Here is a 26817-nt window from a genome sequence, read left to right on the forward strand (position 1 = left end):
TGCCCGCGTTGGTGCCTGTTCCGCGTGTCGGCGACCGGCCGCGCTGAGTCCGGGCTCAGAGCCGCCTCAACCCGGAAACAGAAAGTCTCCGGCCTGGCACCACCGGAGCCACCTCCGCCAGGGAAGGCAGCGCACATGCGCCCGGGGGGGTGGGGGTGGGGGTGGGGTCCTGGGCAGCCCTTAAATACCGTCCTGCGCGCGCCGGCGGCCTCTTTCTCTGCCGCCGCGGAGTCGCGCGGAGGCGGAAGCTCCTGGTGAGTCGGGCGAGGTGGGGGTCGTGGTCTTGCTCCCGCTGCTTTTGGCCAAGGCTGGGTTTCGGCTGATTTGCTGAGTCATCCGGTGTTTTTGCTTGTGTCCGCGTTACAGCGCAGTCAAGATCCGGCTACACCCGTAATCCACCGCCATGGCCGAGGAAGGGTGAGGCCGGGGTGTCGGGGTCGTGGTGCGGGCTCGGGGTGGGCCGCAGCGCCCCAAGGCCGCCTCCTCGCAGAGGAGGATCGAGCGTATTCGCTGGTGGTTTTGACTCGGTTTGGTGCATTTCAGCATTGCTGCTGGAGGTGTAATGGACGTTAATACCGCTTTACAAGAGGTGCTGAAGACCGCCCTCATCCACGACGGCCTAGCGCGTGGAATCCGCGAAGCTGCCAAAGCCTTAGACAAGTACGTGTATCAGTCTCAATACTGTGGGTTGTTGGAACCGGAGCAAAACTGCAGCCGAGGGAAGAAAGCGTCAAGTTCATGGTGTTAGCACAAGAGCTCTGAGTGACGTCGTCCTACAGGAAACCTAGGAAAAGGTATCAGAGCTCGGATCCGTACAGCCCACAAAGTCTGTGGGCGCCTGTTGTGAGTGGGAGTCAGCACTCGGTGTTAACCTAGCCAGCCTACAGCGTTTGAATGATGACTGGAGTCGTCGGATACCCCTCCACTCTCTGCATGAGTGAGACACTAACAGTCTGACAGACCTGTAGCCCGTGGGACCAATTTCGCTTTAAAGGACAGCTAGGAGTCCTCATTTGGCAGCTCGCCAAGGTTGAAGTGTGAAGTTAAAGTAGGGGGTTTCAAGCTATTGTGGAAGTAGCTGGATTGTTGGGAGAATTGAGAAGGCAGTAGCTATGGAGGCGAACACGTGGGAGATGCTGTGACTGTGCTTAGTTTTGGGGCTGGCTACGTTGGCCCAAACAACTGCATGTGTTAACGATTTGAGCTGGATTTTAGTGCGCTTTAAGAAGTTCTTAAGTAATTTTAAGTCTGTTCAGCTCACTCTGGTGTAGACTGGCCACTTGAATCCACTGAAAAGAGCAGTTGGAAGCCCTTCAAGTCCTGGTGTGACTCCCCTGCAGTATTTGTACAGTGGTGGTGCCGCACGGTATTGTGTTCCTGGGCCAGTAACCGGTAACAACTCTTAAGCGTGGTTAGTTCCATACAACAGCTTTTAAACGTGTGGTTGGCTTGCAAGAAAGGATGACAAAAATTTGTGAACTAATGGTACATAAACTTCGTATTGGGGAGTTCACTGAAAGCTCGGTCCTGTAGATGGACGTGTGCTCTTTAACAGGTTCCGCAAACGGAAGGAGTTGTATCTTCCAGCGGGGGGTGTTGCTTGTTTTGCCACTTGTAGTCCTTGCACAGATACATACCTCCCTTATAAAGTGCCAAGAGAGTAGATTCAGACCTGAGATTAAGATTTCTCCTATCGGATTTTGCATTTCAGGCGCCAAGCCCATCTTTGTGTGCTTGCATCCAACTGTGATGAGCCTATGTATGTCAAGTTGGTGGAGGCCCTTTGTGCTGAACACCAAATCAACCTGATTAAGGTAAGTTACCCATTTTTGATTTATCTGAATTGTTAAGAGATACCTTAGTGCAATGAAAATTGAGCCACTTAGAGTTGTCTGGGTTAACGCTACTTTATCCTATCAGTAAATTTTGTAAAGAGCGTGTCCCTGCTTTCTGGTGTGGAACATCACATATACTTGGTATGTTGGACTGTGCTGAAGCTAGTTACGGAAATGTTATATTCCTGTGGAGTTGCTAATTATGGGTGTTGGTGCAGAGTGAGAGCATATTCTAGGTGATATTGGTGCTGTACATGATGACAACTGGCTCCCTCTACTGAACCGCAGTGAGGAAACTGCCATGTCACCCTTTCTGATCACAGCTACCTTTTGGGTCTGATTTATTGTCAGTATTCATGTCTGGTAACTAATCCAGTGATTTTTTTTTTTTTAATTCCACTCAATAGGTTGATGACAATAAGAAACTAGGGGAATGGGTAGGCCTCTGTAAAATTGACAGAGAGGGAAAACCCCGTAAAGTGGTTGGTTGCAGTTGTGTGGTGGTTAAGGTAAGTCAGTATTTCTCTCTGGGATGAATGTTGTGCTGGGAAGCTGCGTGTGTAGGGTTTTAATTGTTAAAAAGTCAGGAAAGTCATAAAGAAATTTGTGATTTTCAATATTTAAAATCCCTTTTCTACCTTTCAGAAAAGGAAAATAGGCTGCAATTAAGCCAGCCAATGAATCTGCTTACCTGAATATGTTTCTGCAGAAATTTAAAAATTGCTGGCAATAGTAATGCCATGTTACGAGCCTTAAAGACACTGAAGTCCTTAAGGTCCCTGAAAATGGCTATAAGAAATTTTAAGTGTTGGGAAACATTTTCCTAAGACACAAGCTGACTTTAACTTTGTTAAAGCTTCACCATAACTAGTGCTAACAACTTGGTAGAGTTTCTAAATGTTTAAAAAATGGTTTTTGTTTATTTTTTTAGGACTATGGCAAAGAATCTCAGGCGAAAGATGTTATCGAGGAATACTTCAAATGCAAGAAATGAACAAATAAAAAACTTGGTTTTTGTTCCTCACCTGCTTTTTGTTTATTCGGGGGCAGTAAAATAAGGTCTCTGTTAGTGACGAACAAAAGATAATCCTTGTAGAATTAGCAAAGTAACTAACTGGAAACCTGCTACGTCTCCTGATTTCTAAAGGAAAGCCTACTCCAACCACTAAAGTGTGGGTAACTGAAAACAATGACTTACAGATAGCTAGCCTTGCAGTGATTGTGACTGCCAAGGTTTCCTAGATGTCATTGATCAAGACTAAGGCTAGGCAGCCTAGGACCTAGAGGAAATGGGCCGAGGCTGGTCAGTGTGGTTAACCTTGGCAGTCTTAACAATTTGGCAGCAGGTTGAAAAAGTTGAAGTCAAACTGCAGATATGGGCAGGATTGGATTTAGGGTATGGGACATAGTAGAGGATGGCCAGAAGTGATTAATAAGGGACATGCCTATTAGAAAAGGTCTGTCCATTGGGTTTGTTAACCCTTGGTGTTAGATAAATGTTAATTAAGCACAGAGGCAGGGTGTGCTTTGATACGCTCAAGTCTCAATCCCAGGGAAAGGTGATTACCCATGTATTTCAGGCCTGGACCAAGTTACTGTGAGCATGAATTAGCCACGTAGGATTAATAGTGTAATCTTAAACCCTGCCAAATTGCTGCCCGGGGCACTTTGAATCTCTACCCTAGTTTCCCAGTATTGCTGTTTAGTTGAGGGGGCACATGTGTGAACCGGAGCCAGATCTGGTTTTGAATGCTCACTTTGTTGAATAAGCCCTTTACTAAAGTCTGCCTTTGGAGAAGTAGCAGCCTCTACCATCCCTGAAAACTGCTGTTCTCTGCCTGGTAGATTTACTGTGGTGGATTGAATGGCCTCAGAAGCTGTATAGAGTTAAAGCCCTAAATAATGTACCCAGGGGTTCATTTACCATTTATTTATTTATTTATTTTTTTTGAGATCTTTTTTTTTTAATCTTATTTTTATTTATTTATGATAGTCACAGAGAGAGAACGAGAGAGAGGCAGAGACATCGGCAGAGGGAGAAGCAGGCTCCATGCATCGGGAGCCCGATGTGGGATTCGATCCCGGGTCTCCAGGATCGCGCCCTGGGCCAAAGGCAGGCGCCAAACCGCTGCGCCACCCAGGGATCCCTCATTTACCATTTAATGTCAACCTGAGCTATCGAATTTCTAAGCAAAGAGCTTTCTGTTGCTCTGAGTTCTGGTTTGTGTCAACATCTGTGAAGCACACCATTGAGTTTTATTCTGTTAATCTGGCACTGTTGGAAGATGTTGATGGAATAGCAAGAACCTTTACCAACTTTGAGGCTTCATGGTTTGTGGGGAATTCTGAAGCTCGTGCTAGGGAGAATGGCCAAGTACAGCACTCTTCATTTTTTTCACTAGACTCCTTTTGGGGGTAGTATGGAGAAAACTGCTCAGTATTCTGTTGTCCCACTAAGATCAGCAGTGCAGCTTTTTTTTTTTTTTTTTTGATTTTAGTTATTCATGAGACCTAGGCAGAGGAGAAGCAGGCTTTATGTAAGAAGTCCGATGTGGGAACCCCGGGGTCCAGGATCACACCCTGAGCCAAAGGCAGACCCTCAGCCACTGAGCCACCCAGGCATTCCAACATGGTTTTTTGATCTTTGCATCTCCATTGTCCCCTGGGAGAAAACCCAATCTCTTCTAGGAATACTCTTGTCCTTGATCCATCTTTCTCAAAATAGGTACTACCCTACTGTGGCTGTTACTCAAAATGCTGCTACTCTGGATGATATCCATGCTCTCGTTTGCTGTTGGCTTCTGTCTTCTAAATGTCAGTGTGACCAAAAAGACCTCATATGGTCAAATCCAGTTGCATCACAGCGTTTTCCTCTTCCCCCTTGCTGGGGTTTTCTTTTTTTTGGGGGGGGGGATTTTCTCATATAGCTTTGCCATCCATAAATGAGTGCATCCACACTTCCTCTTCAGTCTTTTTCTCCCTTTGCACTGTGTTAGAACCAGAGTTGGGCTCTGGCCCATTTCTGTGCAGCCTTCCTGGGACATTACTGCAGCTTGAGATTCCTTTTATTTCTAAATCAGTTCTCATTTTATTTTTGATCAATGGTAGACAAATGATACATTCTAGGGAGCGCCTTGTGAACACCCACTTGAACAAGTTTTGTATACAGTAAGTGAACGTAATCACCCTAAAATGTTTTCATTAGAGGAGTTAACTAACGTATCAGGCTCTCTACCAAGCATTCATCTCTATTTTCTTCCAGTTTTCAGGGCATTGGCATCTGGGGTTCTCTTGAGGACCTTGCATGGTCCTCAAGCTCTTTGCTACAGTAGCCTTTCCGCTAACTGATGCTCACTTAAGGTAACATCCACACAGCTCGGAGAGCAGGAGTTTGAGCTTTATGCTTGAAGTATAGTTTTCCCTACCTGGCAGTCTACTTCAAAACCCAGTTTAAATGTAACTTCATCCCTAATGGTTGTGACCTGTCTACAGCTTTCATGGGATTCACAGCGGAGCTCCTCCATGCTGAAGTACCAAGGCAGAAGCAGCTGTCTTCGTTTTTTACTGGGAAAAATACGTCTGTGAAACCAGTTGGTCTCAGAATCTTGACCTCTCATGGACCTAAGCCAAGCACTTTATACTGTTAATTGGCTCCTATGGTCAGTCAGTGAGACCTGGACATTCCTGTTCACTTTGGCTATAAGAAACCTCCAAATTGGGATCCCTGGGTGGCGCAGCAGTTTAGCGCCTGCCTTTGGCCCAGGGCGCGATCCTGGAGACCCGGGATCGAATCCCACGTCGGGCTCCCGGTGCATGGAGCCTGCTTCTCCCTCTGCCTATGTCTCTGCCTCTCTCTCTCTCTCACTGTGTGCCTATCATAAATAAATTAAAAAAAAAATCTTAAAAAAAAAAAAAGAAACCTCCGAATCAAAATCCTCCCATTTTCTTTGTCCTTACCTCTGTTTTCATTTTTGCTTGGTCTTGGTTTTATTAAAACTTCTATTACATGTATTTTTGGTAAGCCACTTTTAAGTGCTTTTAAAAAAGAACCAGGACATCCACAAAGGAATTTTAACAGGGCTGTATTAAGTGTCTGTTAAAAAACAGGAATTTGTTAGTAATTTTTAACTAGATTGTGGAAGCAGTGAAGCCATTATGCACGCAGAAGTGTTACAAGTCCTAGAACAGTGCGAGTATCAGTTTGAAGACTAATCTAGCCCTTAAGATGGAGCTTGAATTTTTCTTTTTAGGTGAGTATACATATAGAATTAGGTTCTGTTCAAGGGATATGCTCAAGCATTTAATACTTTTTGCTGTACTCTTGAGACCTAGAGGAGGAAGATAAAGATATTTAGCTAAGGAGGGGAAATAAGGGGACAGCTTTCATGACTCCAGGCTGGTGATGGGGCAGGCCTAGAGGGGTGAGGCATTGTCTTCCCAGTCAGGGTCCTCAGCTCAATCTACAAGCCAGAACAGAACCTGTAGGCAGTAAATTCCAGAAAGAGCAGTGGAGGCATCATGGCTCCACTGATGGTTAAGGAGAGAAACCACTAGGCTCACCTTCCTGTAGAGAATCTATTGGTTAAAGTATGACTCATTTCTGGTGGCTGGCCAGGTGCTGGGGGGCAGAGGGATCATGGAGGTCAAAATTGAAGATTAATCTTTCAAAGGGTTGTCAAAGGGTTGTATTTGGGACTTGGGTTACATAGTCTTGCCTCCGAATGTTCACAAGGATTTGGACTAGTGCTTGCTACCGAAGGGAAAAAAATTGTGAGTCCTTTTAAAACCTGGATTATGTTTCAAATAGCACAAGCACACCTAAATTCAAACTGCTTTATCACAAGAAAGGTGTTTCAGCCAGCTTTTTTTTTTTTTTTTTTTTTTTTTTTTTAAGATTTTATGTACTTATGAGAGACACAGAGAGGCAGAGTCTTAGAGGAGAAGCAGGGTCCCCATGGGGAGCCCGGTGCAGAACTCCATCCCAGAACCCTGGGACCATGCCCTGAGCTGAAGGCAAGAGGCTCAACCACTGAGCCACCCAGGTGCCCCTCAGCCAGCTTTTTATCTGAAACCTCTATTACCTAACCACAGTCTGCTGATTGAAGTTGCATTACAATTTGGCTTTTGCTTGGAAAGACTTAGAAATGAGGAAGGTGATCTTGAGGATTCCTTATCTATACAAAAGGGACAATTTTCTCAGCTTTCTCCTGGTTTGCATGAAGCATCCCTTCAGTATGCCTTTGCTTTTGGTCTTTGACCATCATCACTGCATTCCGAATTTGCTGATTTCCACAGCAAATAGGCTTTGGAAAGAGAAAGTGCCAAAGAGGGAAGAGAGAAGTACTATTACAGGTAGGAAACCGATCTCTTTCAAGTCTCTTTATGAACTAAACTGGATGTGAAATATGTAGAGGTAGAGACACTAGTGATCTTCCTGTAGTCCTGACAACCCAAGAGGTTGTATGTTAATTTCTCAGTTATTTTTTTTATTAAGATTTTATTTATTGGGCAGCATGAGTAGGTGGGGAGGGAGCAGCAGACCCCCTGCCGAGCAGGGAGCCTGATGCGGGGCTCTATCCCAGGATCTCAGGACCTGAGCCGAAGGCAGAGCTCAACTGACTGAGCCACCCAGGTGCCCCAACTTCTCAATTTTTGATGATAAAGGAAAAAAATTGTACAACATCAGTTCAGAATGCCCTTAGGTAAGAGCACTCATTTATTGTCTAATAATAATAATGATTAAGTAAAATGTATAATTATATAATGGGATATCATGGTACCTAAAACATAGACAATATGAAGGACATTTGTTAATGTATTTTAAACGAATATTCAAAATGTACAATAGGACCACATTTTGTAAAACCAATAACAAATATAAGGATATACAACAAGGTTTTAGTGGTTTCTGAAAAGGTGGATATTTTGGTTTACCTTTTGCTTTTTTTCCTTCAACATGTATTGCTTTTGTAATAAAACCTATTTAAGGAAATGAGATAATGGTATAGGGCTCTCTTGGGGTTAATATTAAGTACCACTAATATACAAGTTAAAAAGAACAATGCTTTGTGAACAAGTGCATTTATTTACTTGTCCAGTAAAATAGCAATTGGGTAAAACACAAGCTTAAAAAGGCTGAACTTAGACTTAGCCAGCAGAGGGCAGTAAGAAGCTGGTGCCTGGTGAGGGACCTGTCTGCAAACCAGTCAGACAAGCACTAAGGACACTGCTCCTTTCCACAGCACTTACCCTAACATGGAACAGAGACAAAACTAGCGTGGCCCCTGCACAAGGATGACACGCAAATTTGTGAAGCAGCAGTAACTATAGCAGGCTCCCCGTAGAGAAAGCTGCTCCCGCTCTAATATTGTTGGGCTTTAGTTTACTACTTAGGCTGCATTCACTTTTTGCCTTGCTATTGCAGAATCTGCGATCCCTGGCCAGGGAGGTGGTTTTCCTTATGTCCCCGGAAGCTGTCAGTAGAGGTAACTGCGGTTATTTTTATATGCAACTAAGAAATTGAAACTCTGCAACACATTCCTGGAGGAAAGTTTTGAGTCCATAGTTGTATGCTTCTGTTAAACTCCTCTTCCACTACACTGAGATTTGTCTAGAGCCACCTGAAGGCCAGAAGTTTTCAGAGCAGGCCGATTGTGGAAAATGGGCAGAATTTGGAGAGTATCACGGCAATAGATGTATTTTGGAGATTACAGTTCACATGGTAGCTCCATGGAAGCATTGACTTTGTTCTGCGCTGTGTCTCTGGCCTTGAACAGTACTGGTGTGGTAGGCACTTGGATATTTTCTCTTGGATAAACAGATTTGACCTGCCTATCTATCTAGTAGGTTAGTTAATTTGTGGGTTTTCTTTTTGGGCTTAAACTCCACAGCCTCTTTTGCTACTTCAATTTCTCATGTTCCTTTTATTCTGGCAACAACAGTGAATCTCTCAGGGTGGGCCTCTTTTAGACTAGAATGGTGCCAAGCTGTCTCAGCCTCCCTTCACTCCAGCTCCACTCTTGGGAGCAGGGCAGGGAAGTGTATTCTATCACAATATGGGGTACAGAGCTCTAAGAGTCTGAAAAAATCATTTAAAAAGCCACTTTGAGACCTGGGAACAGTAAAAAGTACTTGAATTCAGTGAAACTATTTTTACATTGCAATAATTTCTTTTTGAAGCCTGTTTATTAAGACACATGCCAACAGCACAGTATTGTACAAGTGATGTGAATTAAACCTTACACAAATGTAGTATTTGTCTTTTTATTTTTCCTTCTCTCAACTCAACTGCCCCCAACTAAAATTTACAAATGGATATAAAAATCCTGTTTGTACCTGGTTGGCTTATTAGAGAAATACTGAGTGAAAGGCCTGTGATGTTTCACAGTGCTGCTACCAGATTAAAAGTAACAAAATGCACATAAATAAATATGAGATTCAGAACAAAAATAAATTATTAACATACAAAAGGCTACAAATTAAAAGCACTGTTTTCACTTTTGGATTTGATGTTCAGATATACTTGGTGAGTTCCAGAGATCAGCAGGTGTTTTGCTAAGTGGGGGCATGTTGTGCCTTGCTGGGAGGTACTTGCCCACACATGGATTATAAAGTGATGCAGTTATGCCATTATTTCAGGAGGGATTACACGTATAATTTTTAAGAAGAAATTAGAATCTTTTCTAACCCTGCCCACAAGTTGCATTTTGGAAGACAGCTATGATCACTATACCGCCAACACTACACCACCAACTGCATTGTGATATCCAGTTCACAATTTTATATTCTAAATTTCTGACATATGAAGAATCTAGAAACTTTATTCTAAAACATGAAAATGATGACATGTATAACATGAGCCATGCTGAAGTGCAGAAGCAGAATTCAGAGCCCTATACAGAGAGGAATCAATGTATATTAAATCTTTCAGATTTTAAGTTACTGTGGTCAAGGCATAAAGATCATCCTTGTTATGACCTTGACTGTGGCCTACTGTTGTCATAAGCGGCGGGCTCATTCAAAGCACTGCAGGGAGCCTGGCTGCCATCTGCAGTGCTGGGTAATAGAATGCAGGACGGAGGTAGGTGTGGCTGACATTCAGTGGCAACGTGATATTTGGGCTGCAGTAAAAATCAAACAGGTAAGAAATGAGTTGGTCTTCAAAGAGGCTTCTCTGTTTTAGTAAAACCACTTAGTGCTTTTCTCTTCTCAAAGCTTGAGAACAATGGGTAACAGTTCCTTTAATGAAGCAGAAATCTGCCTGAAAAATGCGTCTCAGGACTTTCTAGCATCATGACAATTTGAAATAAGTGTTCTGTTCATTTGTGGCAAATGAAGGTGACATTTTAAAAGCAAGCTGTATTTCTGGGGGTTGGGGGATAGAGAAGAAGAGGAAGGAGGGGGCAGAATGGGGAAAAAAATAGAGATAGGAAATGAAAGAGGGAGGTGTAGGGGGCCAAGGGCAGACTGCCCCAAGATGGGAGATTTTAGCATGAAGATTACTGGACTTAAAGACCACCAAACCTTAGTAGATTCAGGAGAAGTTCTTTACTTCCTCCACAGCCATCTGAAAAAAATTTATTTTTTAAAAAAGATTTTATTTATTTTAAAGGGAGAAAGAGCATGAGCAGGGAGGGGCAGAGCAGGATGAAGAAGGAGACAGAATCTGAAGCAGACTCCGCACTGAGCGTGAGCCCTAGAGGGAGCCCATCATGATCCTGAGATCGTGACCTGAGCCAAAACCAAGGGTCTGGTGGGCAACCGGCAACCCACTGAGCCAGCCAGGTGCCCCCATGAAGGATTGAGATGGAGGACCTGCTCCAGAGAGGGAGCCATCACCACAAATAACTACACTATAATGTGAACTGGCTATGGCAGACAGGGAGGAGTTCAGCAAGGCCTGTCTGATCAAGCTCCTCCCCAGTGTCTTCCCCAGTGGCCCAGCAAACATTCGTTTACCAAACATTTACTCTTTTCCATCTTTCTGTGAATTGCATTCCTTCCCTTTGAAGACCCAGACCGCTATCCCCTTCTCCTTAGTTCAGAATGACATATAGACCCAATTTTGCTGGTCTTTGGTATTTCTATGTCTGTGTGGATTCCCTGTACATATGAAATGAAATTTTATTTTCTCTTGTTAATCTGTCTTAGGTTAATTTGATTACTAGTCTAACTGATTACTAGTCCAACTGAAAGGATCTTGAAGGGCAGAGGAAACTCTTCCTCCCAGATAGTGTGAATGAGGAGGTAGGTGGAAAGATAGAGAAGGAGGAGGTGGGCATGGGTTGGGGAGAGAAGAAGACAAAGAAGGAGGGCTGGAGAGGGAGAGAAGAGTATGTTTATGTTATTATAAATTAGTAGGAAGCATTTATTAATTTACTCCACAAATTATTTTCTTCAGTTAAAAAAAAAAAGAATATCAACATTTGCCTTTGATTTTTGGAAGGTCAGTAATCACTTAACGTTATAAATCATGAGTTGAAAATACATATAAGTGAGTTGAATATCAGCTGACCAGTTCCAATTTTATTGCATTGGCTTGAACTCCAGTAGTTGTTTTCCCTGGTGTTCACAGTCTCAACTGTAATTATGTTTTATTGAAATGAAAGTGCTCATAATCATTGCCAGTCCTCAGACTTGTGCTTGTGTGCTAAAAAATGTTTCCTCTGAGCAGCAAAATAAAAAAATTATATCCTACCTATATAGGTTAACTGTGTCTTCCTTGCAATGCATTGAAATTTGGAGGTTGAGAGTCGGTTTGGATGAAAGATGCCAACTCTTCTTATTTAAGGAAAAAGTACATTTAATAACATTTATATTGCTTTATCTAAATTGAAACATAAATAACCAAGCAAAATCCTCCCAACATACAAATAACATGTAACAAAAACAGGAGCACCTGGGTGGCTCAGGCCATTAAGCATCTGCCTTTGACTCAGGTCATGATCTCAGGGTCCTGGGATTGAGCTCCACACCCAGGCTCCCTGCTCCGTGGGGAACCTGCTTCTCCCTCTCTCTCTGCCCCAATCCCCCCTCCCTTGGGCTCTCTCTCTCTCTCTAATTAAAAAAATAAATAAATAACATGGAACAGAAGCAAAACATCTGTGTAGGGTTGAGTGTGTGGATATATAAACTGTTCCTTTTAGCCCTGTAATTCTGATTCTTTGATTATTGCCTGTTACCTTGATAATATGAGTTAAACAACTGTGCAAGGAGTTAACAGACCTTTTATTCTATCATTTTGTCATTGTAGGCAATTCCCAAATTGCTTCGTGTCTGATATGAGTCCTTTGAAGGGGGTCTACCAGCAAGGGACTCTAACATCATTCTGGGCTCTATTTAAGACTAATTTAGTGCAAAAAAAGAGGTATATTTCTATTACACCTATCACGATCACTTCCTAGAGTTAGCTTATTGCTAAATGATATAAAATTTAGGGAAGTTTAGTAGTCTACACAATGACACAAGTGATCTTTTTAATACTATCATCTAAAGTAATCATAATGGTAATTGTGGTACATTATTTTCTGACTATCAATAGCTACCTTGCCTCTGTTAACATTTACTGGTTGTGTTACTTTTTTGAAGTGACTATGTGTGCCGAACAAAATGTGACCTTGCTACTTTCTCCTTATATTTCTGGAGAAGATGTTCTCTTGCCCGGAAAGAATTGGGTCTGGAGTTCAGGCCTGAAGTGACGAGATTTTTCCCACTGCAGACTCTACTTGCAGTTAGAATCTGAACTTTTAAGATAGAAGGACCTGAGAAATGGTCTTGTTTGATTCCCTCATTTTCCAACGGAAAAGACAGAGTCGCAAATCCTAGGACATGCCCCAAGAAGCCTTTGGATATGTGTATAAACTGAGAGATTATCAGATTTGTCAGTTTGTTGCAGATTAAAATGTTCTGTATTTAATATACATAGGATTGTTTGTCAATTAATGTGTAAGTGAAAACTATCAGTGATGAAAACCACAAACATCCTATAAATCCATAAACACTTGTTAGAGCCTGAAAAAACAGTTAATGATGGCAATTTAGTCGGCTCCTACAAGAGGAATGTATAGATGTGGAAGAGTGTTTATACAAAACCGAAATGTACGTGCATAATCTTTCACAAGTCTTCCTTTTGCAATGCTCAGCACGTTGAGTTTGTCCATGAACTGTTTTCCTGATCTGCACTTGTTCCATATTATCCAGGCCAACAACATGATATAGAGGAGTAATGTCTCTGGAACCGGAGATCTACAACAGAGACCTTTGTGGGGCCCTCAGAACATAGGTGAACCAATAAGTTCAACGATGAGTCTTTTAAAAAAAGATAGAAGGGAAGGGGAGCTATTGGTCCAGAAAACAGTGATTTGAATAAAACCCATCTCAAAGTGAATAATGAGAATGTATTTTTACAAAAGGTTACAGCTAGTGTCTTTGCCTTGTCATTAAATAAAGAAATAAGCTTTAATTTTCAGAAGCAGTTATAAATAACTTTAAAGGAGGAGGACTGCCATCTATAATTGATTGGTAAGGAGAACTGGACTTTTCTTTTTAAAAAATGGCCCTGGATTAGTGTCCATTCTTCTAATATACTGTTGGCAGAATGTTGCTAATATTTGTAGAGAAGAACCTACCTCTTAATGATCTCTTTAAGTTATGGTTCTTATCCTAGACCAGAATGCATTTCCCACCCACACAAATCTGGGGAGACAAGTACACTAATACATCAGGTGTTAATGGTTTGCATGGCAATAACAAGAGGGAAAGAAAAACTAATTTTTGGAGATATGGAACCCTCCGGGTATGTTTTCAGATACTAAAGGTTAGCAATGAAAAGAAAATCTGCAAAGTTTATTTACCTACTTGTCTCTGTAGTTTGGTAAAACTCCAAAATAAAACTAATTTTTGTCAATGTTAACTTGTCTTCCACCTACTCTCATCTCTATGAGGGTTTCTGAATTTGGAATCATTGAAGAGAAATCAATTTCCTGAGAACACGTTAGCTAATATTAAAATTCAACATACGTGATTGTTATTTTTAATGTTTTAAAATGCTTTATTCGTGTTTGCATTGAAAAAACAGATCAAGGGATCCCTGGGTGGCTCAGCAGTTTAGCGCCTGCCTTTGGCCAAGTATGTGATCCTGGAGTCCCGGGATCAAGTCCTGCATCAGGTTCCCTGCATGGAGCCTACTTTTCCCCCTGCCTGTGTCTCTGCCTCTCTCTCTCTCTCTGTGTCTCTCATGAATAAATAAATAAACTCTTAAAAAAATAGTAACAGGAATTACTATTTAAAAAAAAGCACATCAAAATTTAGGTCATATGGAAGCAATATTTAGAAAACTCAGAACTACTGATTTAATGTGTAGATAAAAACTCCCAAACTTCTCTACAGTAACTTATATCTAAAACATACCAAGTTTAAAACAAGATTACTATAGCATTGCCACTTTGAATGAGAGTGGTCTTAATCTACTGGCTGAAGAAATGTATGAAAGAGCCAGCATTCTCTAGTTGGTTGGGTTTGTCCTTTGCAGGCCTTTGCGTTCCTTTGGAGGGTGATTTCATTACATTCTACGCAGTGAACAGGAGATGGCAGCATGACTTCAGACGTTCGAGAAGAGGCGTCTAATCCCTTCTGAAAAGAGGAGGTTGGAAGATGGAGAGCAGAGTTCTAGCAGCAGGTGCTACAGTGTGTCTATCAAGCAAGATACATAGGAAACAAATGTGAAATAAAACTGTTTAATGCCCCTGAATGCTGCAGATTTTTACGCATATTTTCCAGTGTAATAGTCCCTTCCTTTGTAAAAATGAAATGGGTCAGATGTTGAGCTTTTTATGGGATTTAGAAAACTGTACAAGCCTAGCGAAGAACTTGGCTCTACAGCTGTGAGATTTCTAATTTCTGTTTTTTTTTTAATGTAGAAGTAATTTTCTAAGAACACTAAACATGTATCTTCCTTATTTCTTCTCAAGTTTCTAAACAGACTTTAATAATGATGGACAAGGAAGCTGGATCTCAGGTCCATAAAAAGACATAAATGCACAGAACTGGAACTGCTACTCTGTTTTGCTACAAGGTTAATGCAGGAGAAAAGCCATTAGATTGGTAAACCATGGGTCTCCCGGTCTCAAGACCTCAGCTTCTTTTCAGTATTCAGTTTGGTACCTTTCTTGGAGGAGGCAACTTCAAGGAAACAAACATGTAATGTGCAACCTGGATATATCTTACTGACATACTTAAAATGATACATATTTGTAAATATATTTACATTCATTCTATATATAATTGAACTTGGAATTTCTCTCTTCAGGAATTTCTTTTAACCAGCTACTGGAAGAGTACCTGGAGAATCAAAATTTATTGGCTTTATGAACAAAGAAGAAAAAACAAAGGCCTCTAGAAAAGGTTTTGTGCTACCTATGGTAGGTCTTTTTACTCTGGTTAGGAAAGAAAAGATTCAAAGGATCATTGGAAATTAGAGAGTTGAATTCCAGCTTTAACCTTCATTTTAAAATTCTATACTTAGGGGTGCCTGGGTGGCTCACTTGGTTGACCACCTGACTTTTGATTTTGGCTCTGGTCATCATCTCAGGGTCATGAGATCAAGCCCGTGCCAGGTCCATGCTGAGCAGAGAGCCTGCTTGGGATTCTTTCTCCCTCTCCTTCTGCCCCTCCCCCTGCTCATGCTCTCTCTGGCTCCCTCTCCATAAATACATACATACATGCATAAAATTTTGTTTACTTAAGAGTCATTTAGGAGATATTTTAAAAAATGCTACCTTTTAAATATGGATTTCTATTGCTCATTTTCATTAACCTCTGAGCTTTAGTCTCCTCATGTCTCCATAGGATCTGCTTTAGGCAATGCTTGGTTTTTGTTGTTGTGGTTATTTAGTTTTATTTGTTTTGTGTTTTGTTTTTAGAAAGCAACCCTTCCACAATGGCAAATTTTTATCTGTGTGTACTAAACAGAACATTTTATTAATATGCTAACTCTTTTTCCATTAAAATCCAAGGTTAACAAGTACATATATATAGCTTTTATGGGCTGACCAGAGACTCAAAGGTGAACTTGAAATTTAGTCTACCACTTGGCAGCTTATGTCACTGACAGGGTTACTATATCAGAAATAATGGCTTGAGTGTGAATTTGAATAAATGAAAACCATAGATGTTTAATCATAACTCAGGAAGAGGTTTATCCTAGCCTCAATTATGTAGTAGGAAGGAATATCTAACCTTAAAACCCAGGCCACCTTTTTCAATATGTTGAGCCTCCTCATTAAATAATTGTGAACAAAAATACTGCTAGTTGGGATCCCTGGGTGGCGCAGCAGGTTTGGCGCCTGCCTTTGGCCCAGGGCGCGATCCTGGAGACCCGGGATCGAATCCCACGTCGGGCTCCCGGTGCATGGAGCCTGCTTGTCCCTCTGCCTGTGTCTCTGCCTCTCTCTCTCTCCCTCTGTGACTATCATAAATAAATAAAAATTAAAAAAAAAAAGATTAAAAAAAATACTGCTAGTTTTCATCCCTTTTGATGTACTAAGAATTTAGTTCTTAAGAACTTTAGGATGAGATTTGACAGAGGTTTTTTTTTTTTTTTAAATTTTTTTTTTTATTTATTTACGATAGTCATACAGAGAGAGAGAGAGGCAGAGACACAGGCAGAGGGAGAAGCAGGCTCCATGCACCGGGAGCCCGACGTGGGATTCGATCCTGGGTCTCCAGGATCGCGTCCTGGGCCAAAGGCAGGCACCAAACCGCTGCGCCACCCAGGGATCCCTTGACAGAGGTTTTTGGTGTGTTTGTAGGACCAGCCACTGGGCATCAGATTGGATAGTAGAAGTTGACATGGTGTTCATCGTCGATTCATTTGAAAATGAGAACTCAGGGGAACACAGTCACTTAAAGTGTGTGTGTGTGCGTGTACACGCATACTAGTTGTTTCAGCCCATATTGGCCTGCATGTGAATCCTAGCTTTGCCAGTGAGTCATTGTGAGACCCTAGAGAAATCATTTAGCTTATACAAACCCCAATTCTTCTTCTCTAAAATAGGAACACTAATAATGTCTTATAGATTTTTAAAATTAAGATTAGATGAGATAATATGTGTAAGGTGCTTAGCCGTGTTCAGAACATAAATGGTGGTGGGTTGGTATGAGGATGATACAGAATCATCACAGAAAATTATATGCATATACACAATACAATTAGATTACTTTTTTCTTTGCAAAGCCCTTGGTTATATAAAGATAGTTTTAAAATCTGTTAAAAATTTGGATATCCTTTAAGGAATAGGTTTATGACTTTTAGTTACACCGTGCTTGAGACAATTTATTTGTGTAACCTTCTCAGAAAAGTTTTATAAATAGTTTCGAAGGCCATGGACTTTATTAGGGTCCCAGTCCTAAGGGGTTCATAGAAGCTGGTCTAAAGATTATTTAGTAAGATTATAGAAAACTATTCTGCCTAATGGGAGTTTATGTCTTTCAGATTCCTGCTCTTGAATTCAGCTCTCAACTCTGGCTTTGTGCTTCCATAGATATCATGCATGTTAAGAGCATTGGTTGTAGCTATGTGGAGCCATTCCTCTGAACAGCATTTGTCAAGCAGGGCATCCATTTCTGCATACTACTTAATGTACTGCATGTTCAATACAATGTGTTACTTTTTTTTTTTTAAGATTTCACTTATTTATTTATTTATTTATTTATTTATTTATTTATTTTAAAAGATTTTATTTATTCATGAGAGACACACACAGAGAGAGAGAGGCGCAGAGACACAGGCAGAGACAGAAGCAGGCTCCACGCAGGGAGCCCAACGTGGGACTTGATCCTGGGTCTCCAGGATCACGCCCTGTGCTGAAGGCGGTGCTAAACCACTGAGCCGCCTGGGCTGCCCAGAGTTCATTTATTTATTCATGAGAGATTCAGAGAGTAAGGCAGTTCTTATGCTCGGAGGGGCCATAAAGAATGGAATGTATCACAGCTATAATCTTATAATTATTTCATCCTTGTCCTCATATCCTTCATCATGCTCACATAGCAAAACCCCACCCCTGCTTATTACAGTACTGTTAATTCAATACAGGTTAATACAAGTGAACCTGGTCCATTCCTACACTCATACAACTGAACACCATTGCAGAAAAGCATGCAACCAAACCAACTGGGTTCATGTTGCAGGCTGGAGGTTAGAAATTGTGGTGGCAAGTTGACATTCCTCTCTGATTATTTCTGTTTTCTTTCAATGAAATAAAAAAGCAAGGTCACCAACCAGAAGAATCAAGATGAGGGAGGAGGTGATGAAAATTTGAGGTAGAGGAGACATCCAGGAGAGAGACAGAGTGAATAGGCAAAGTATATGATCCCACATACTTTAGCTACTGTCACCCTTTCTTAATTCTCACGTAGAGCAAAACTACCCAAAGGAGTATCTAACCTCCCTGTTTTCAGTTCTCCTTGCAGTCCATTTTGAAACCACTCCAATCAGTATCCACTCAAAATTTCCCTGAAACTTCTCTCCTCAGGATCAGCAGTGAATCACTTGTTAAATTTAATGTTCACTTCTCAGTCCTTTTCTTGACTTCTCGGTAGCATTTGAGAGTTGATCACTCCCTCTCATGTGAAACACTTCCTTTACTTGTCTTCAGGTTTTGGTTGTTTCCTTGACTCCTTCTTGGTCTACATTACAATTCTTCATTCTGTCTCTGACCGAAATGTTGGAGAACAGAGGTTTCATTCCCTGGGTCTCTTCTCTATCCACACTTACTATCTTGGTGGTCTCACCCATACTTTTGTGGAGGGCTTCAAATTTCTACCTTTTTAACAGAACTTTCCCCTGAACTCCAAATAGCCTACATCCAACTGCTCACCTGATATCTCTGCTTGGATGTCTGACTGGCTCCTCTAACCAAGCTTCTCAACTTTCCTCAAAAACTCATTCCAGGGATCCCTGGGTGGCGCAGCGGTTTGGCGCCTACCTTTGGCCCAGGGCGCGATCCTGGAGACCCGGGATCGAGTCCCACGTCAGGCTTCCGGTGCATGGAGCCTGCTTCTCCCTCTGCCTGTGTCTCTGCCTCTCTCTCTCTCTGTGTGTGTGACTATCATAAATAAATAAATAAAAAAATTTAAAAAAAAAAAAACTCATTCCACTCCTGATTCCTCCCCACTGTAGTAAATCACAACTCTACCCTCTTAATTGTTCAGGCCAAAAACTTGGGAGTCATCCTTGCCTTCTCTCTTTCTCTTTTTCTCTCTTTCTGGTTCACTTCTGTCAGCCAATCCTAACGTTTTTACCTTCAAGATATAGTCAATAAGAGGTGATCTCTTTCCACCTTCATTGTTTCGTTCTGATCCGTGTCAGTATTATGTCCCACCTGGACAGCTGCAGTGGCCTTCTCACCAGGGTTCCTGTTTTTACCCTTGAGCCCAACAATCTATTCTCCCCAACAGCACCCAAGGGAGCCTTTGACAACTTAAGTTATATAATTTCTTCTCTGCTTGAATTCCTTCATGGATTTTCATCTCATTCAGAGTAAAAGTCCTTAAAATGCCTACAAGGCTTTACATTCTCTGACTTGGCTATCTCTATGATCTTTCTCCTTTTTTTTTTTCTCTCATTTACTTCACTTTAGCCACACCAAGGAGAGGTGCCAGCAGGGTGGGAAGCAGGTGAGGTTCAGGTGCTCAGACTGAGGCTCCATGTTGCTTCACCCCCATCCTACAAGACAATCAGGGTTGTCCCTACTCTCTCTAGGGGTAGTGACAGCTTTCTGTTCTTGCTAGTCCTGGGATCCTATATCATTCCTTGCTGTTCCTCCAAATGAGCTCACCTTTTAAATAAATAATCTCTTTATTAAACTCGGCTCAAATAATCTGAGTATGCCACTTACTTCCCACTGGGACTTAGACTGATACAGGGACACAAGATATTCTAGCAATAATTTTAGAGAGCTAAAGAGGACTGAGGAGATTACCAACTGTCGTGTGGAATTTGTACATAGATGTAAAACATCTGAGGAGACTGAGGTTCAATGTAAAACACCCAGCAGAGAATACTGAGTTACATTTGCAAATAGAGGCTCAAGTAGCCTGATGTCAAGTGGTCCAAGTCCCTGCCAATCCCACAAAGGCAGGGAAATGAATTTGGATACATGTTCTTTCCTCAATATTAGGCTCCCACCAGCCAAAGGTTCAGAGAAAGGTGATGATAATAGTTTACCTTTTCTATTTCCTTGACATCTATACCCTCTAGCCTTAATGTCTCCTTCATTGTTACACTTATTTAGCATGTCCTGTCATTCCTGTGTGATATTGACTTGCCAAATAAGATGAACAAACAGGCCATCACCAGTTCACCAGTGTCAAAATAGCTCTGAAGGGAAAGACATCTGTGGAGGATAAGTGAGAGGGCACTTAGGTGGACAGAGGGACCCAAAATAAACAGAAGGAAAAAAATAAAATAAACCTGAGATGATGCAGAATTTTGGAAACAATTTATATACCAATGCTGCAGTGGTAGAGGGACTTCTGGGAGAAAATCTGATGTTCATCTGTCTCAGAGATAGTGGTGGCTGGGCTCTCAGGGGATCAATAAGCATAATTTTTCCTATGTGTGTGGACTGATCTGCAGTTGTATTTGTGCGTATACACAGTGCTCATAAATTGAACATAAAGAACAGATTATTTTTTCTATTATGTAACTCAGTGCAGCACCCAACAGAGAGCTTTGTATTTTGAACATGCAATCATTAGTTAAATGACTAAGTAAATGTTAATCTACTGAAAAGTGAGAGCCCAAAACACCAGAATATTAATACATTAATACTTTTCTTCTTATTTAACTGATTATTGTTTTTTTTGAAAAGATTTTATTTATTTATTCATGAGAGACACACACACACAGAGAGAGAGAGAGAGAGAGAGAGAAGCAGAGACACAGGCAGAGGGAGAAGCAGGCTCCACATAGGGAGCCTGATGCAGGACTCCATCCCGGGACTCCAGGATCACGCCCTGGGCCAAAGGCAGGCACCAAACCACTGAGCCACCCAGGGATTCCCCCATAACTGTTTATTGTTTTGGTTGGATTTGATTATGTTAATTGGCTCTTGTCAATTAATAGCCAGCTATTAAACCTATCAAAGAAATAAATACACTGAATATCTGTTTACTTGGCTAAAAACTAATTGCTGTGATTTCTTTCTTTTTTTTTTAAGATTTTATTTATTCATGAGAAACAGAGAGAGAGGCAGAGGGAGAAGCAGGCTCCATGCAGGGAGCCTGACGCAGGACTCGATCTCAGGACCCTGGGATCATGACCTGAGCTGAAAGCAGACACTCAACCGCTGAGCTACCCAGGTGTCTCTAATTGCTGTGATTTCAAACACCTTTTGGATCTCTCTCCCTAAAGGAGTTACAGAAGAATCTATTAATTTTTAAATCATTAACATACAGCCATTGTGACTTGTGTGTGTGAATATGAAAACTAAATGTTAATATTGTCAAGTTACTGCTCATTCTTTTTTTTTAAAGATTTATTTGTGATAGACACACAGAGAGAAGGGCAGAGACATAGGCAGAGGGAGAGGGAGAAGCAGGCTCCATGCCAGGAGCCCGACGTGGAACTTGATCCTGGGACTCCAGGATCGCGCCCTGGGCTGAAGGCAGGCGCCAAACCGCTGAGCCACCCGGGGAATTCATTCTAATTCATTTCTAATTAGAACCTGAGTTGCCTTGACCACTTTTAACCTGAGCAAAAGTATAATTAATCTGACAGAGCAGCAAAAACCCAAAGTGCCTCCTGGATGAATGAGTAAAAGATGTGTCCCCAAGTGGAGCATCACTACCATCATCTTTATGCATTTGTGAATGCATATTAAATAATTCAAGTTTTAAATGAAGTTATTATAATTTTACCAATGCTCTATATTTGCCTTAAAAGCTAATTTTGTGCCATCTGAGTCATTAGATAAGAGGAAAATGAGGAAATGTATTTCATATTTTAGATTTAAATACATTTAAGTTTTGGTGCAGCTTTAGGCTTGAGATGAAACTCTGGGCTCCTGTAGAATTGTTTTTACATACTGTATAATAAAAGTCTGTAATCTGATACCTCACACATCTCCATTAACCTCTAACATTGAATTTGTTCTATCCTGATTGTTTTTTCATTGATACAAGTGTTTGGTGAGGAATTAAGGAGCTTTCCTTCACAAATGTTTTGTTTGATTTACAACATGTGGGGCTGTGATATTCCTGGTTAGAATATTTTACTGTTGAAATCCTTAAAAAAAAATTAGTTGAATTCCCAAAGGGTAATGTGCATCAGTTCTATGTTAAGCTCTTTGTTCGGATTTATTATTTCAGTCTCCAAAATGTGTTTTCACTAACATAATTGTGCTGTATATACAAAAAGTATATGTACAGCTTAAACATTTGGGAAGGCTTCTACAAGTTGCTTTATGCTGGGCAGTTTACTTTTTCTATAAAGGCATTTCTATTCCATACTCTACTGTCCCACAGGTTTCTGAAATGTGAACATGGACTCTGTAGGAATTCTATTTTTGGACTTAAAAAACACCTGCATTGCATGGTAGACAGTTTTCACTATTGTCTAGATGAGTGCTTTCTCCTTTCTTCCTTCTTTAGTACATGGACATCAGTTTCACCAGTTTCCCTTTGAATTTTATGTACCCTCCTTTGATTTATAGGATGTAAAGCTTCCAAGAACCAGAGTTAGGTGTCATATTCACCCTCTGTCTGTCCTTCCTTCCTTCTTTCTTTCTTTCTTTCTTTCTTTCTTTTTTTTAAGATTATTTATTTGAGAGAGAAAGGGAGAGAGTGAGCAGGGGGAGGGGCAGAGGAAGAGGGAAAGAGAATCTTAACAATCTTCCCACTGAGCATGATCATTTGATCCCACCACCCTGAGCTCAAGATCTGAGCAGAAATCCAGTCAGATGCACAGCCGACTGAGCCACCAAGCATCCCCGTCCTGTATTTTTCATACTGTTCCATTTTCTTTTTTTGACCTTCCTAATCACCTCTTTTCCTCCAGCACTCTGTAATTGTGAGCCATCAAAATATAGTGCCATCTTCAAGATGGCCCAAAGGCCCACGTCACTAAGACATATGCTCCGTATCTGCTCTTCCCGTTATGGAAGCCAGTAGCCATGTGTGGCTGTGGAGCACTTGCACTGGGGCTAGTCCAAAACGAGATGCACTGTTAGTGGGAAAAACACTGGACTTCACTTAATAGAAATAAAAAAGATGTAAAATATCTTATCAATATTGATTACGTGTTAGAATGGTAATATCTGGGGCTTATTAATTTAAATAAAATGTTTTAAGTGGGGTTTAAATCTTTTAAGAGATTTGAAAGTATTATTAAGATTTTTTTTCTTTTTTGTTTGAGGCTACTAGAAAATTCTTTTAAACATGTGACTATCAGAAAACGTGACTCACATTTGTGTCATGCATTATATATAGGTTAGACAGTACTGCTCAACATCAGTCTTTCTCAAATCTGGTTGCCAATCAGAAGCATCTAGGAAACTTTTAAAATCCCCACATTTTCTTGAGTTTTATTCCAGACTTATGAAATCTGGATACTGGACGTGGGTCCTGGGAATTTGTATGGGAATTTGTGCTCTTAGACAACTCTCCTGATAATTTTGAGGCTGCCAGTAGGTAGAGCAGCATTTGAGAACTTCTTCTTCTTTTTTTTTTTTTAAAGATTTCATTCATTTATTCAGAGAGACAGAGAGAGAGAGAGAGGGAGAGAGGGAGAGACACAGGCAGAGGGAGAAGCAGGCATCATACAAGAGAGCCTGACATGGGACTCAATCCAGGGTCTCCAGGATCACGCCCTGGGCTGCAGGCGGCGCTAAACCGCTGCGCCACCGGGGCTGCCCGCACTTGAGAACTTCTTCTATTCGATGTGGCCCCTTTTGCTACCTCATGCCACACTTTTTGGTCCTAGGTCCAATGTACTACAGGAAGTGCTCTTTTATGTGACTGGCTATGGTTGTGGGTAAATCACAAAATATTAGTCCCTACTGCTTCCCTTAACCTATTTATTTAGAACCCTCCAGGAAGGGGCTTAATGAGCGAGGGTATTTGTATAATGCTATAGAAGCTCTTTTATCTGATTCAGATGGGACCAGCAATGGCCATTTGCTTTTCTTTCTAGACTTTTTTTGGGTTTAATTAAAAGAGTAGTTTTAGCTTCACAACAGAATTGAGAGGATTTTCCCATACATGCCTCCACACGTGCATGGCCTTCCTACTATCAGCATCTTCCTCTAGAATGAGACATTTGTTACAATCACATTTGACACATCATCATAATCTAGGTGCACAGTTTACTTTCAGATTTGCTTCTGGTATTGTACAGTTTACTGTAAAAATGACATTTAAAGGGGAAGGGGAGGGCAGCCCCAGTGGCTCAGCAGTTTAGCGCTGCCTTCAGCCAAGGGCCTGATCCTGGAGACCTGGGATGGAGTCCCACGTTGGGCTCCCTGCATGGAGCCTGCTTCTCCCTCTGCCTGTGTCTTGCCTCTCTCTCTCTCTCTCTCTCTGCATCTCTCATAAATAAATAAATAAATAAATAAATAAATAAATAAAATCTTTAAAAAAAATAAAGGGGAAGGGGAATGATATATTCATATGTCAAACATTTTATGTGAACTGGAAAAATATATGCATAAACTCCAATATTAATCTTTTGATGTAGGGCCAGCATGTTTTCTTGATATACCGGTCTGCGGATTAGAGTTGTCTAGTATCTTTTTTCCGTAAGCAAGATCTAAAATGCTTCCTTTACCATTTTCACTTCCATATCTTTAAAATGTAGAATGATCTTTTTTTAAAGAATGATCTTAAATATACTTACAAGGCAATCCATGTGCAGTGTTGCTTAGCTTATTGTGATTATGTCTCAAATTCTGTAGTGTTATCAATTTGTCAGAAATCATTTTTCCATCATTCTGAAGCATTTAACTTAGTTTCCACAGAGATAACTACGGTGTGTTTTTGCTCTTACGTTTCATACTATTTATTAAATACAAAACACTGATAACAATTACAACTGTTACAATCAGGTTCGGGAATAAACCAATTTGACTAATGTTAAGCATAATACTCAACTGGCTGGAGTAGGGCTTCTCAGGCGTCATCTGCTGTTGACAACATTTAGAACGCCATGGGCATCAGTATGTATGTTTAACAGAAGGAATGGATAGTATGGTGAATTAATCTGGCAAATCAGTTAATTGAAGGTCATTAAGAGAAGCTCTACTATAAAACATAACAGTAGTAATAGTAACTGATATTTATTGAACATTTACTATGTGCCAGACGTAGAAACTTTATGCATAATACCTCTCATTTGACCCACAAACATCCTTTGAGACATGATTTATAACTAGCTTCATTTTATGTGTGAGGAAATTGAAGTGTCCAGAGGTTAAATCACTTAAGGCCACACAATTTTAAGTTTGGAAATAAAATTCAAACCCAAGTCAGTCTGATGGAAGTGTCTGGGACCAACTTTTAGTTTCAAAAGCCTAACCTTGATGAGAGGGTTCATGCTGTCCTTTGCAGGAGACCTCACTTGGCCTGACATTGATCTATGGGACTGGGTCTTGACACTCTGCAAAGCAAGTAATTACCATAACAAATAACTTGCATGTGTGTCCTAGATTAGAGGACAACTCTATAAACCTTAGAATAGGAGGAAGCATCATGTAATTAATATATCTAATGTCTTAAACCAATGAATAGGTTGAGTGTTTTGAAGCAAACTTTACTAAAAATATTATTTGAGCTAGTTCCAGGTTTCAAGGAGGTGAATAAATTTTTATCCTCATTTCTGGACACTCTATTATGGGATCCCGAAACCAGGTATTTATCATGCTGTCTCCTCTGGGGCGCTTTTCTTGGTGTGATGAATGTGGCTTCCTGGAAAGGCTGTTTTACACCAGCCTTGAGGCAGAGACCTTTTAGCTCAAAGAAAAATAAATTGGCTTCAGAAAAAAAAAAAAAAATCATTGTCAACCTTTTAATCCTTCATTTTCCATCTTCTCTTTCCTGACTATGGTACCATGCATAGTTCAGTCTTCAGGGATTCATTGTTCACTTCTAAAAGAGCAGCAAGTGACCCAGATGTGTACTTTGAGTGCCTTTTATATGTTTTGTCACACCCATATTTGTATGTGATAATTAATCAACCAAGGATCAAGTACCTAAAATACTGCCCCAGGCTATCTCTGACCCCACCATAATCTTCCTCCCTCAGGAAAGAGAGTGAGCAGCTTTGCCAACGTGTCATTTGGTAATATAATGTTTTTCCAAGAAGTTTTCTAGTGAGCTACAGCGATTTACACCTATTTTCTTGTCTTTGCAAATGAATAATGACATTTATTTGCTTTGAAGTGTAATTATGTCCAAAAAAGTCATTCTATTTATTTAGTGGTTCTAGATTTTCTAAGGCTTTACTTTCAAGCCTGCCACATTTGAACCACTTTTTTTTTCTAATGATTATTTTGATCTGAATGTAAAAAAGAAAAAAAAATCAAGCTGTGTAGTTTCCCTTTTGTCATGGTAAGAATAGTCAAAATTATTCTGTGAAAATTTCAGTTCATAAAAACTTGCTGCCAGGGAAGTGAGCAACTCTGTTAAAGCCTGTGACTCAATGAGATATAGATTGGCTGTGCTGTGTCACTTGTAATTAAAGATGTCTGGGTGCCAGAAAAGAAGTGGCCATGAGTAGGTCCAAAGAGAATGAAATTTCTCTTACTTGAGACCTTTCTCTGGGTTTCTGTGAAACAATACTAAGTGTGAGTTTTGTTTCACTTCAAAAAAGTTAGCTTTAAAAAAAAAATTAGCTTTATGGTGAAATCAGCTTCTTGATGAGAAGAGATTCTCTCCATGGTTTTTGCCAGAAGGTCTGCATTTTAGGATTGGAAATCAAATTGAATATCAA

General features: G+C 40.8%; 1 protein-coding gene and 4 non-coding genes across 5 annotated transcripts; all 5 read left to right on the plus strand.

Annotated features, from left to right (window-relative positions):
• The first annotated feature begins 167 nt into the window (after positions 1–167).
• On the plus strand, positions 168–2859 carry RPS12 (ribosomal protein S12). Its single transcript, XM_055324724.1, has 6 exons — positions 168–254; positions 367–417; positions 544–660; positions 1712–1814; positions 2243–2344; positions 2767–2859. The coding sequence occupies exons 2-6, from the start codon at positions 404–406 to the stop codon at positions 2827–2829; spliced, it is 399 nt and encodes a 132-aa protein (XP_055180699.1). The 5' UTR covers positions 168–254; positions 367–403; the 3' UTR covers positions 2830–2859.
• LOC129509309 (small nucleolar RNA SNORD101) lies at positions 889–962 on the plus strand. The gene has a single exon (XR_008664331.1). It is a non-coding gene; the product is annotated as a small nucleolar RNA SNORD101 (small nucleolar RNA).
• Positions 2083–2159, plus strand: LOC129509311 (small nucleolar RNA SNORD100). The gene has a single exon (XR_008664333.1). It is a non-coding gene; the product is annotated as a small nucleolar RNA SNORD100 (small nucleolar RNA).
• LOC129509310 (small nucleolar RNA SNORA33) lies at positions 2503–2632 on the plus strand. The gene has a single exon (XR_008664332.1). It is a non-coding gene; the product is annotated as a small nucleolar RNA SNORA33 (small nucleolar RNA).
• Positions 2860–8062: 5203 nt separating the features above from the next.
• Positions 8063–8164, plus strand: LOC129509308 (U6 spliceosomal RNA). The gene has a single exon (XR_008664330.1). It is a non-coding gene; the product is annotated as a U6 spliceosomal RNA (small nuclear RNA).
• The last annotated feature ends 18653 nt before the right edge of the window (positions 8165–26817 follow it).

The sequence above is a fragment of the Nyctereutes procyonoides genome, unplaced genomic scaffold, assembly GCF_905146905.1.
Source record: "Nyctereutes procyonoides isolate TBG_1078 unplaced genomic scaffold, NYPRO_anot_genome, whole genome shotgun sequence".
NCBI classification, from domain to species: Eukaryota; Metazoa; Chordata; class Mammalia; order Carnivora; family Canidae; genus Nyctereutes; species Nyctereutes procyonoides.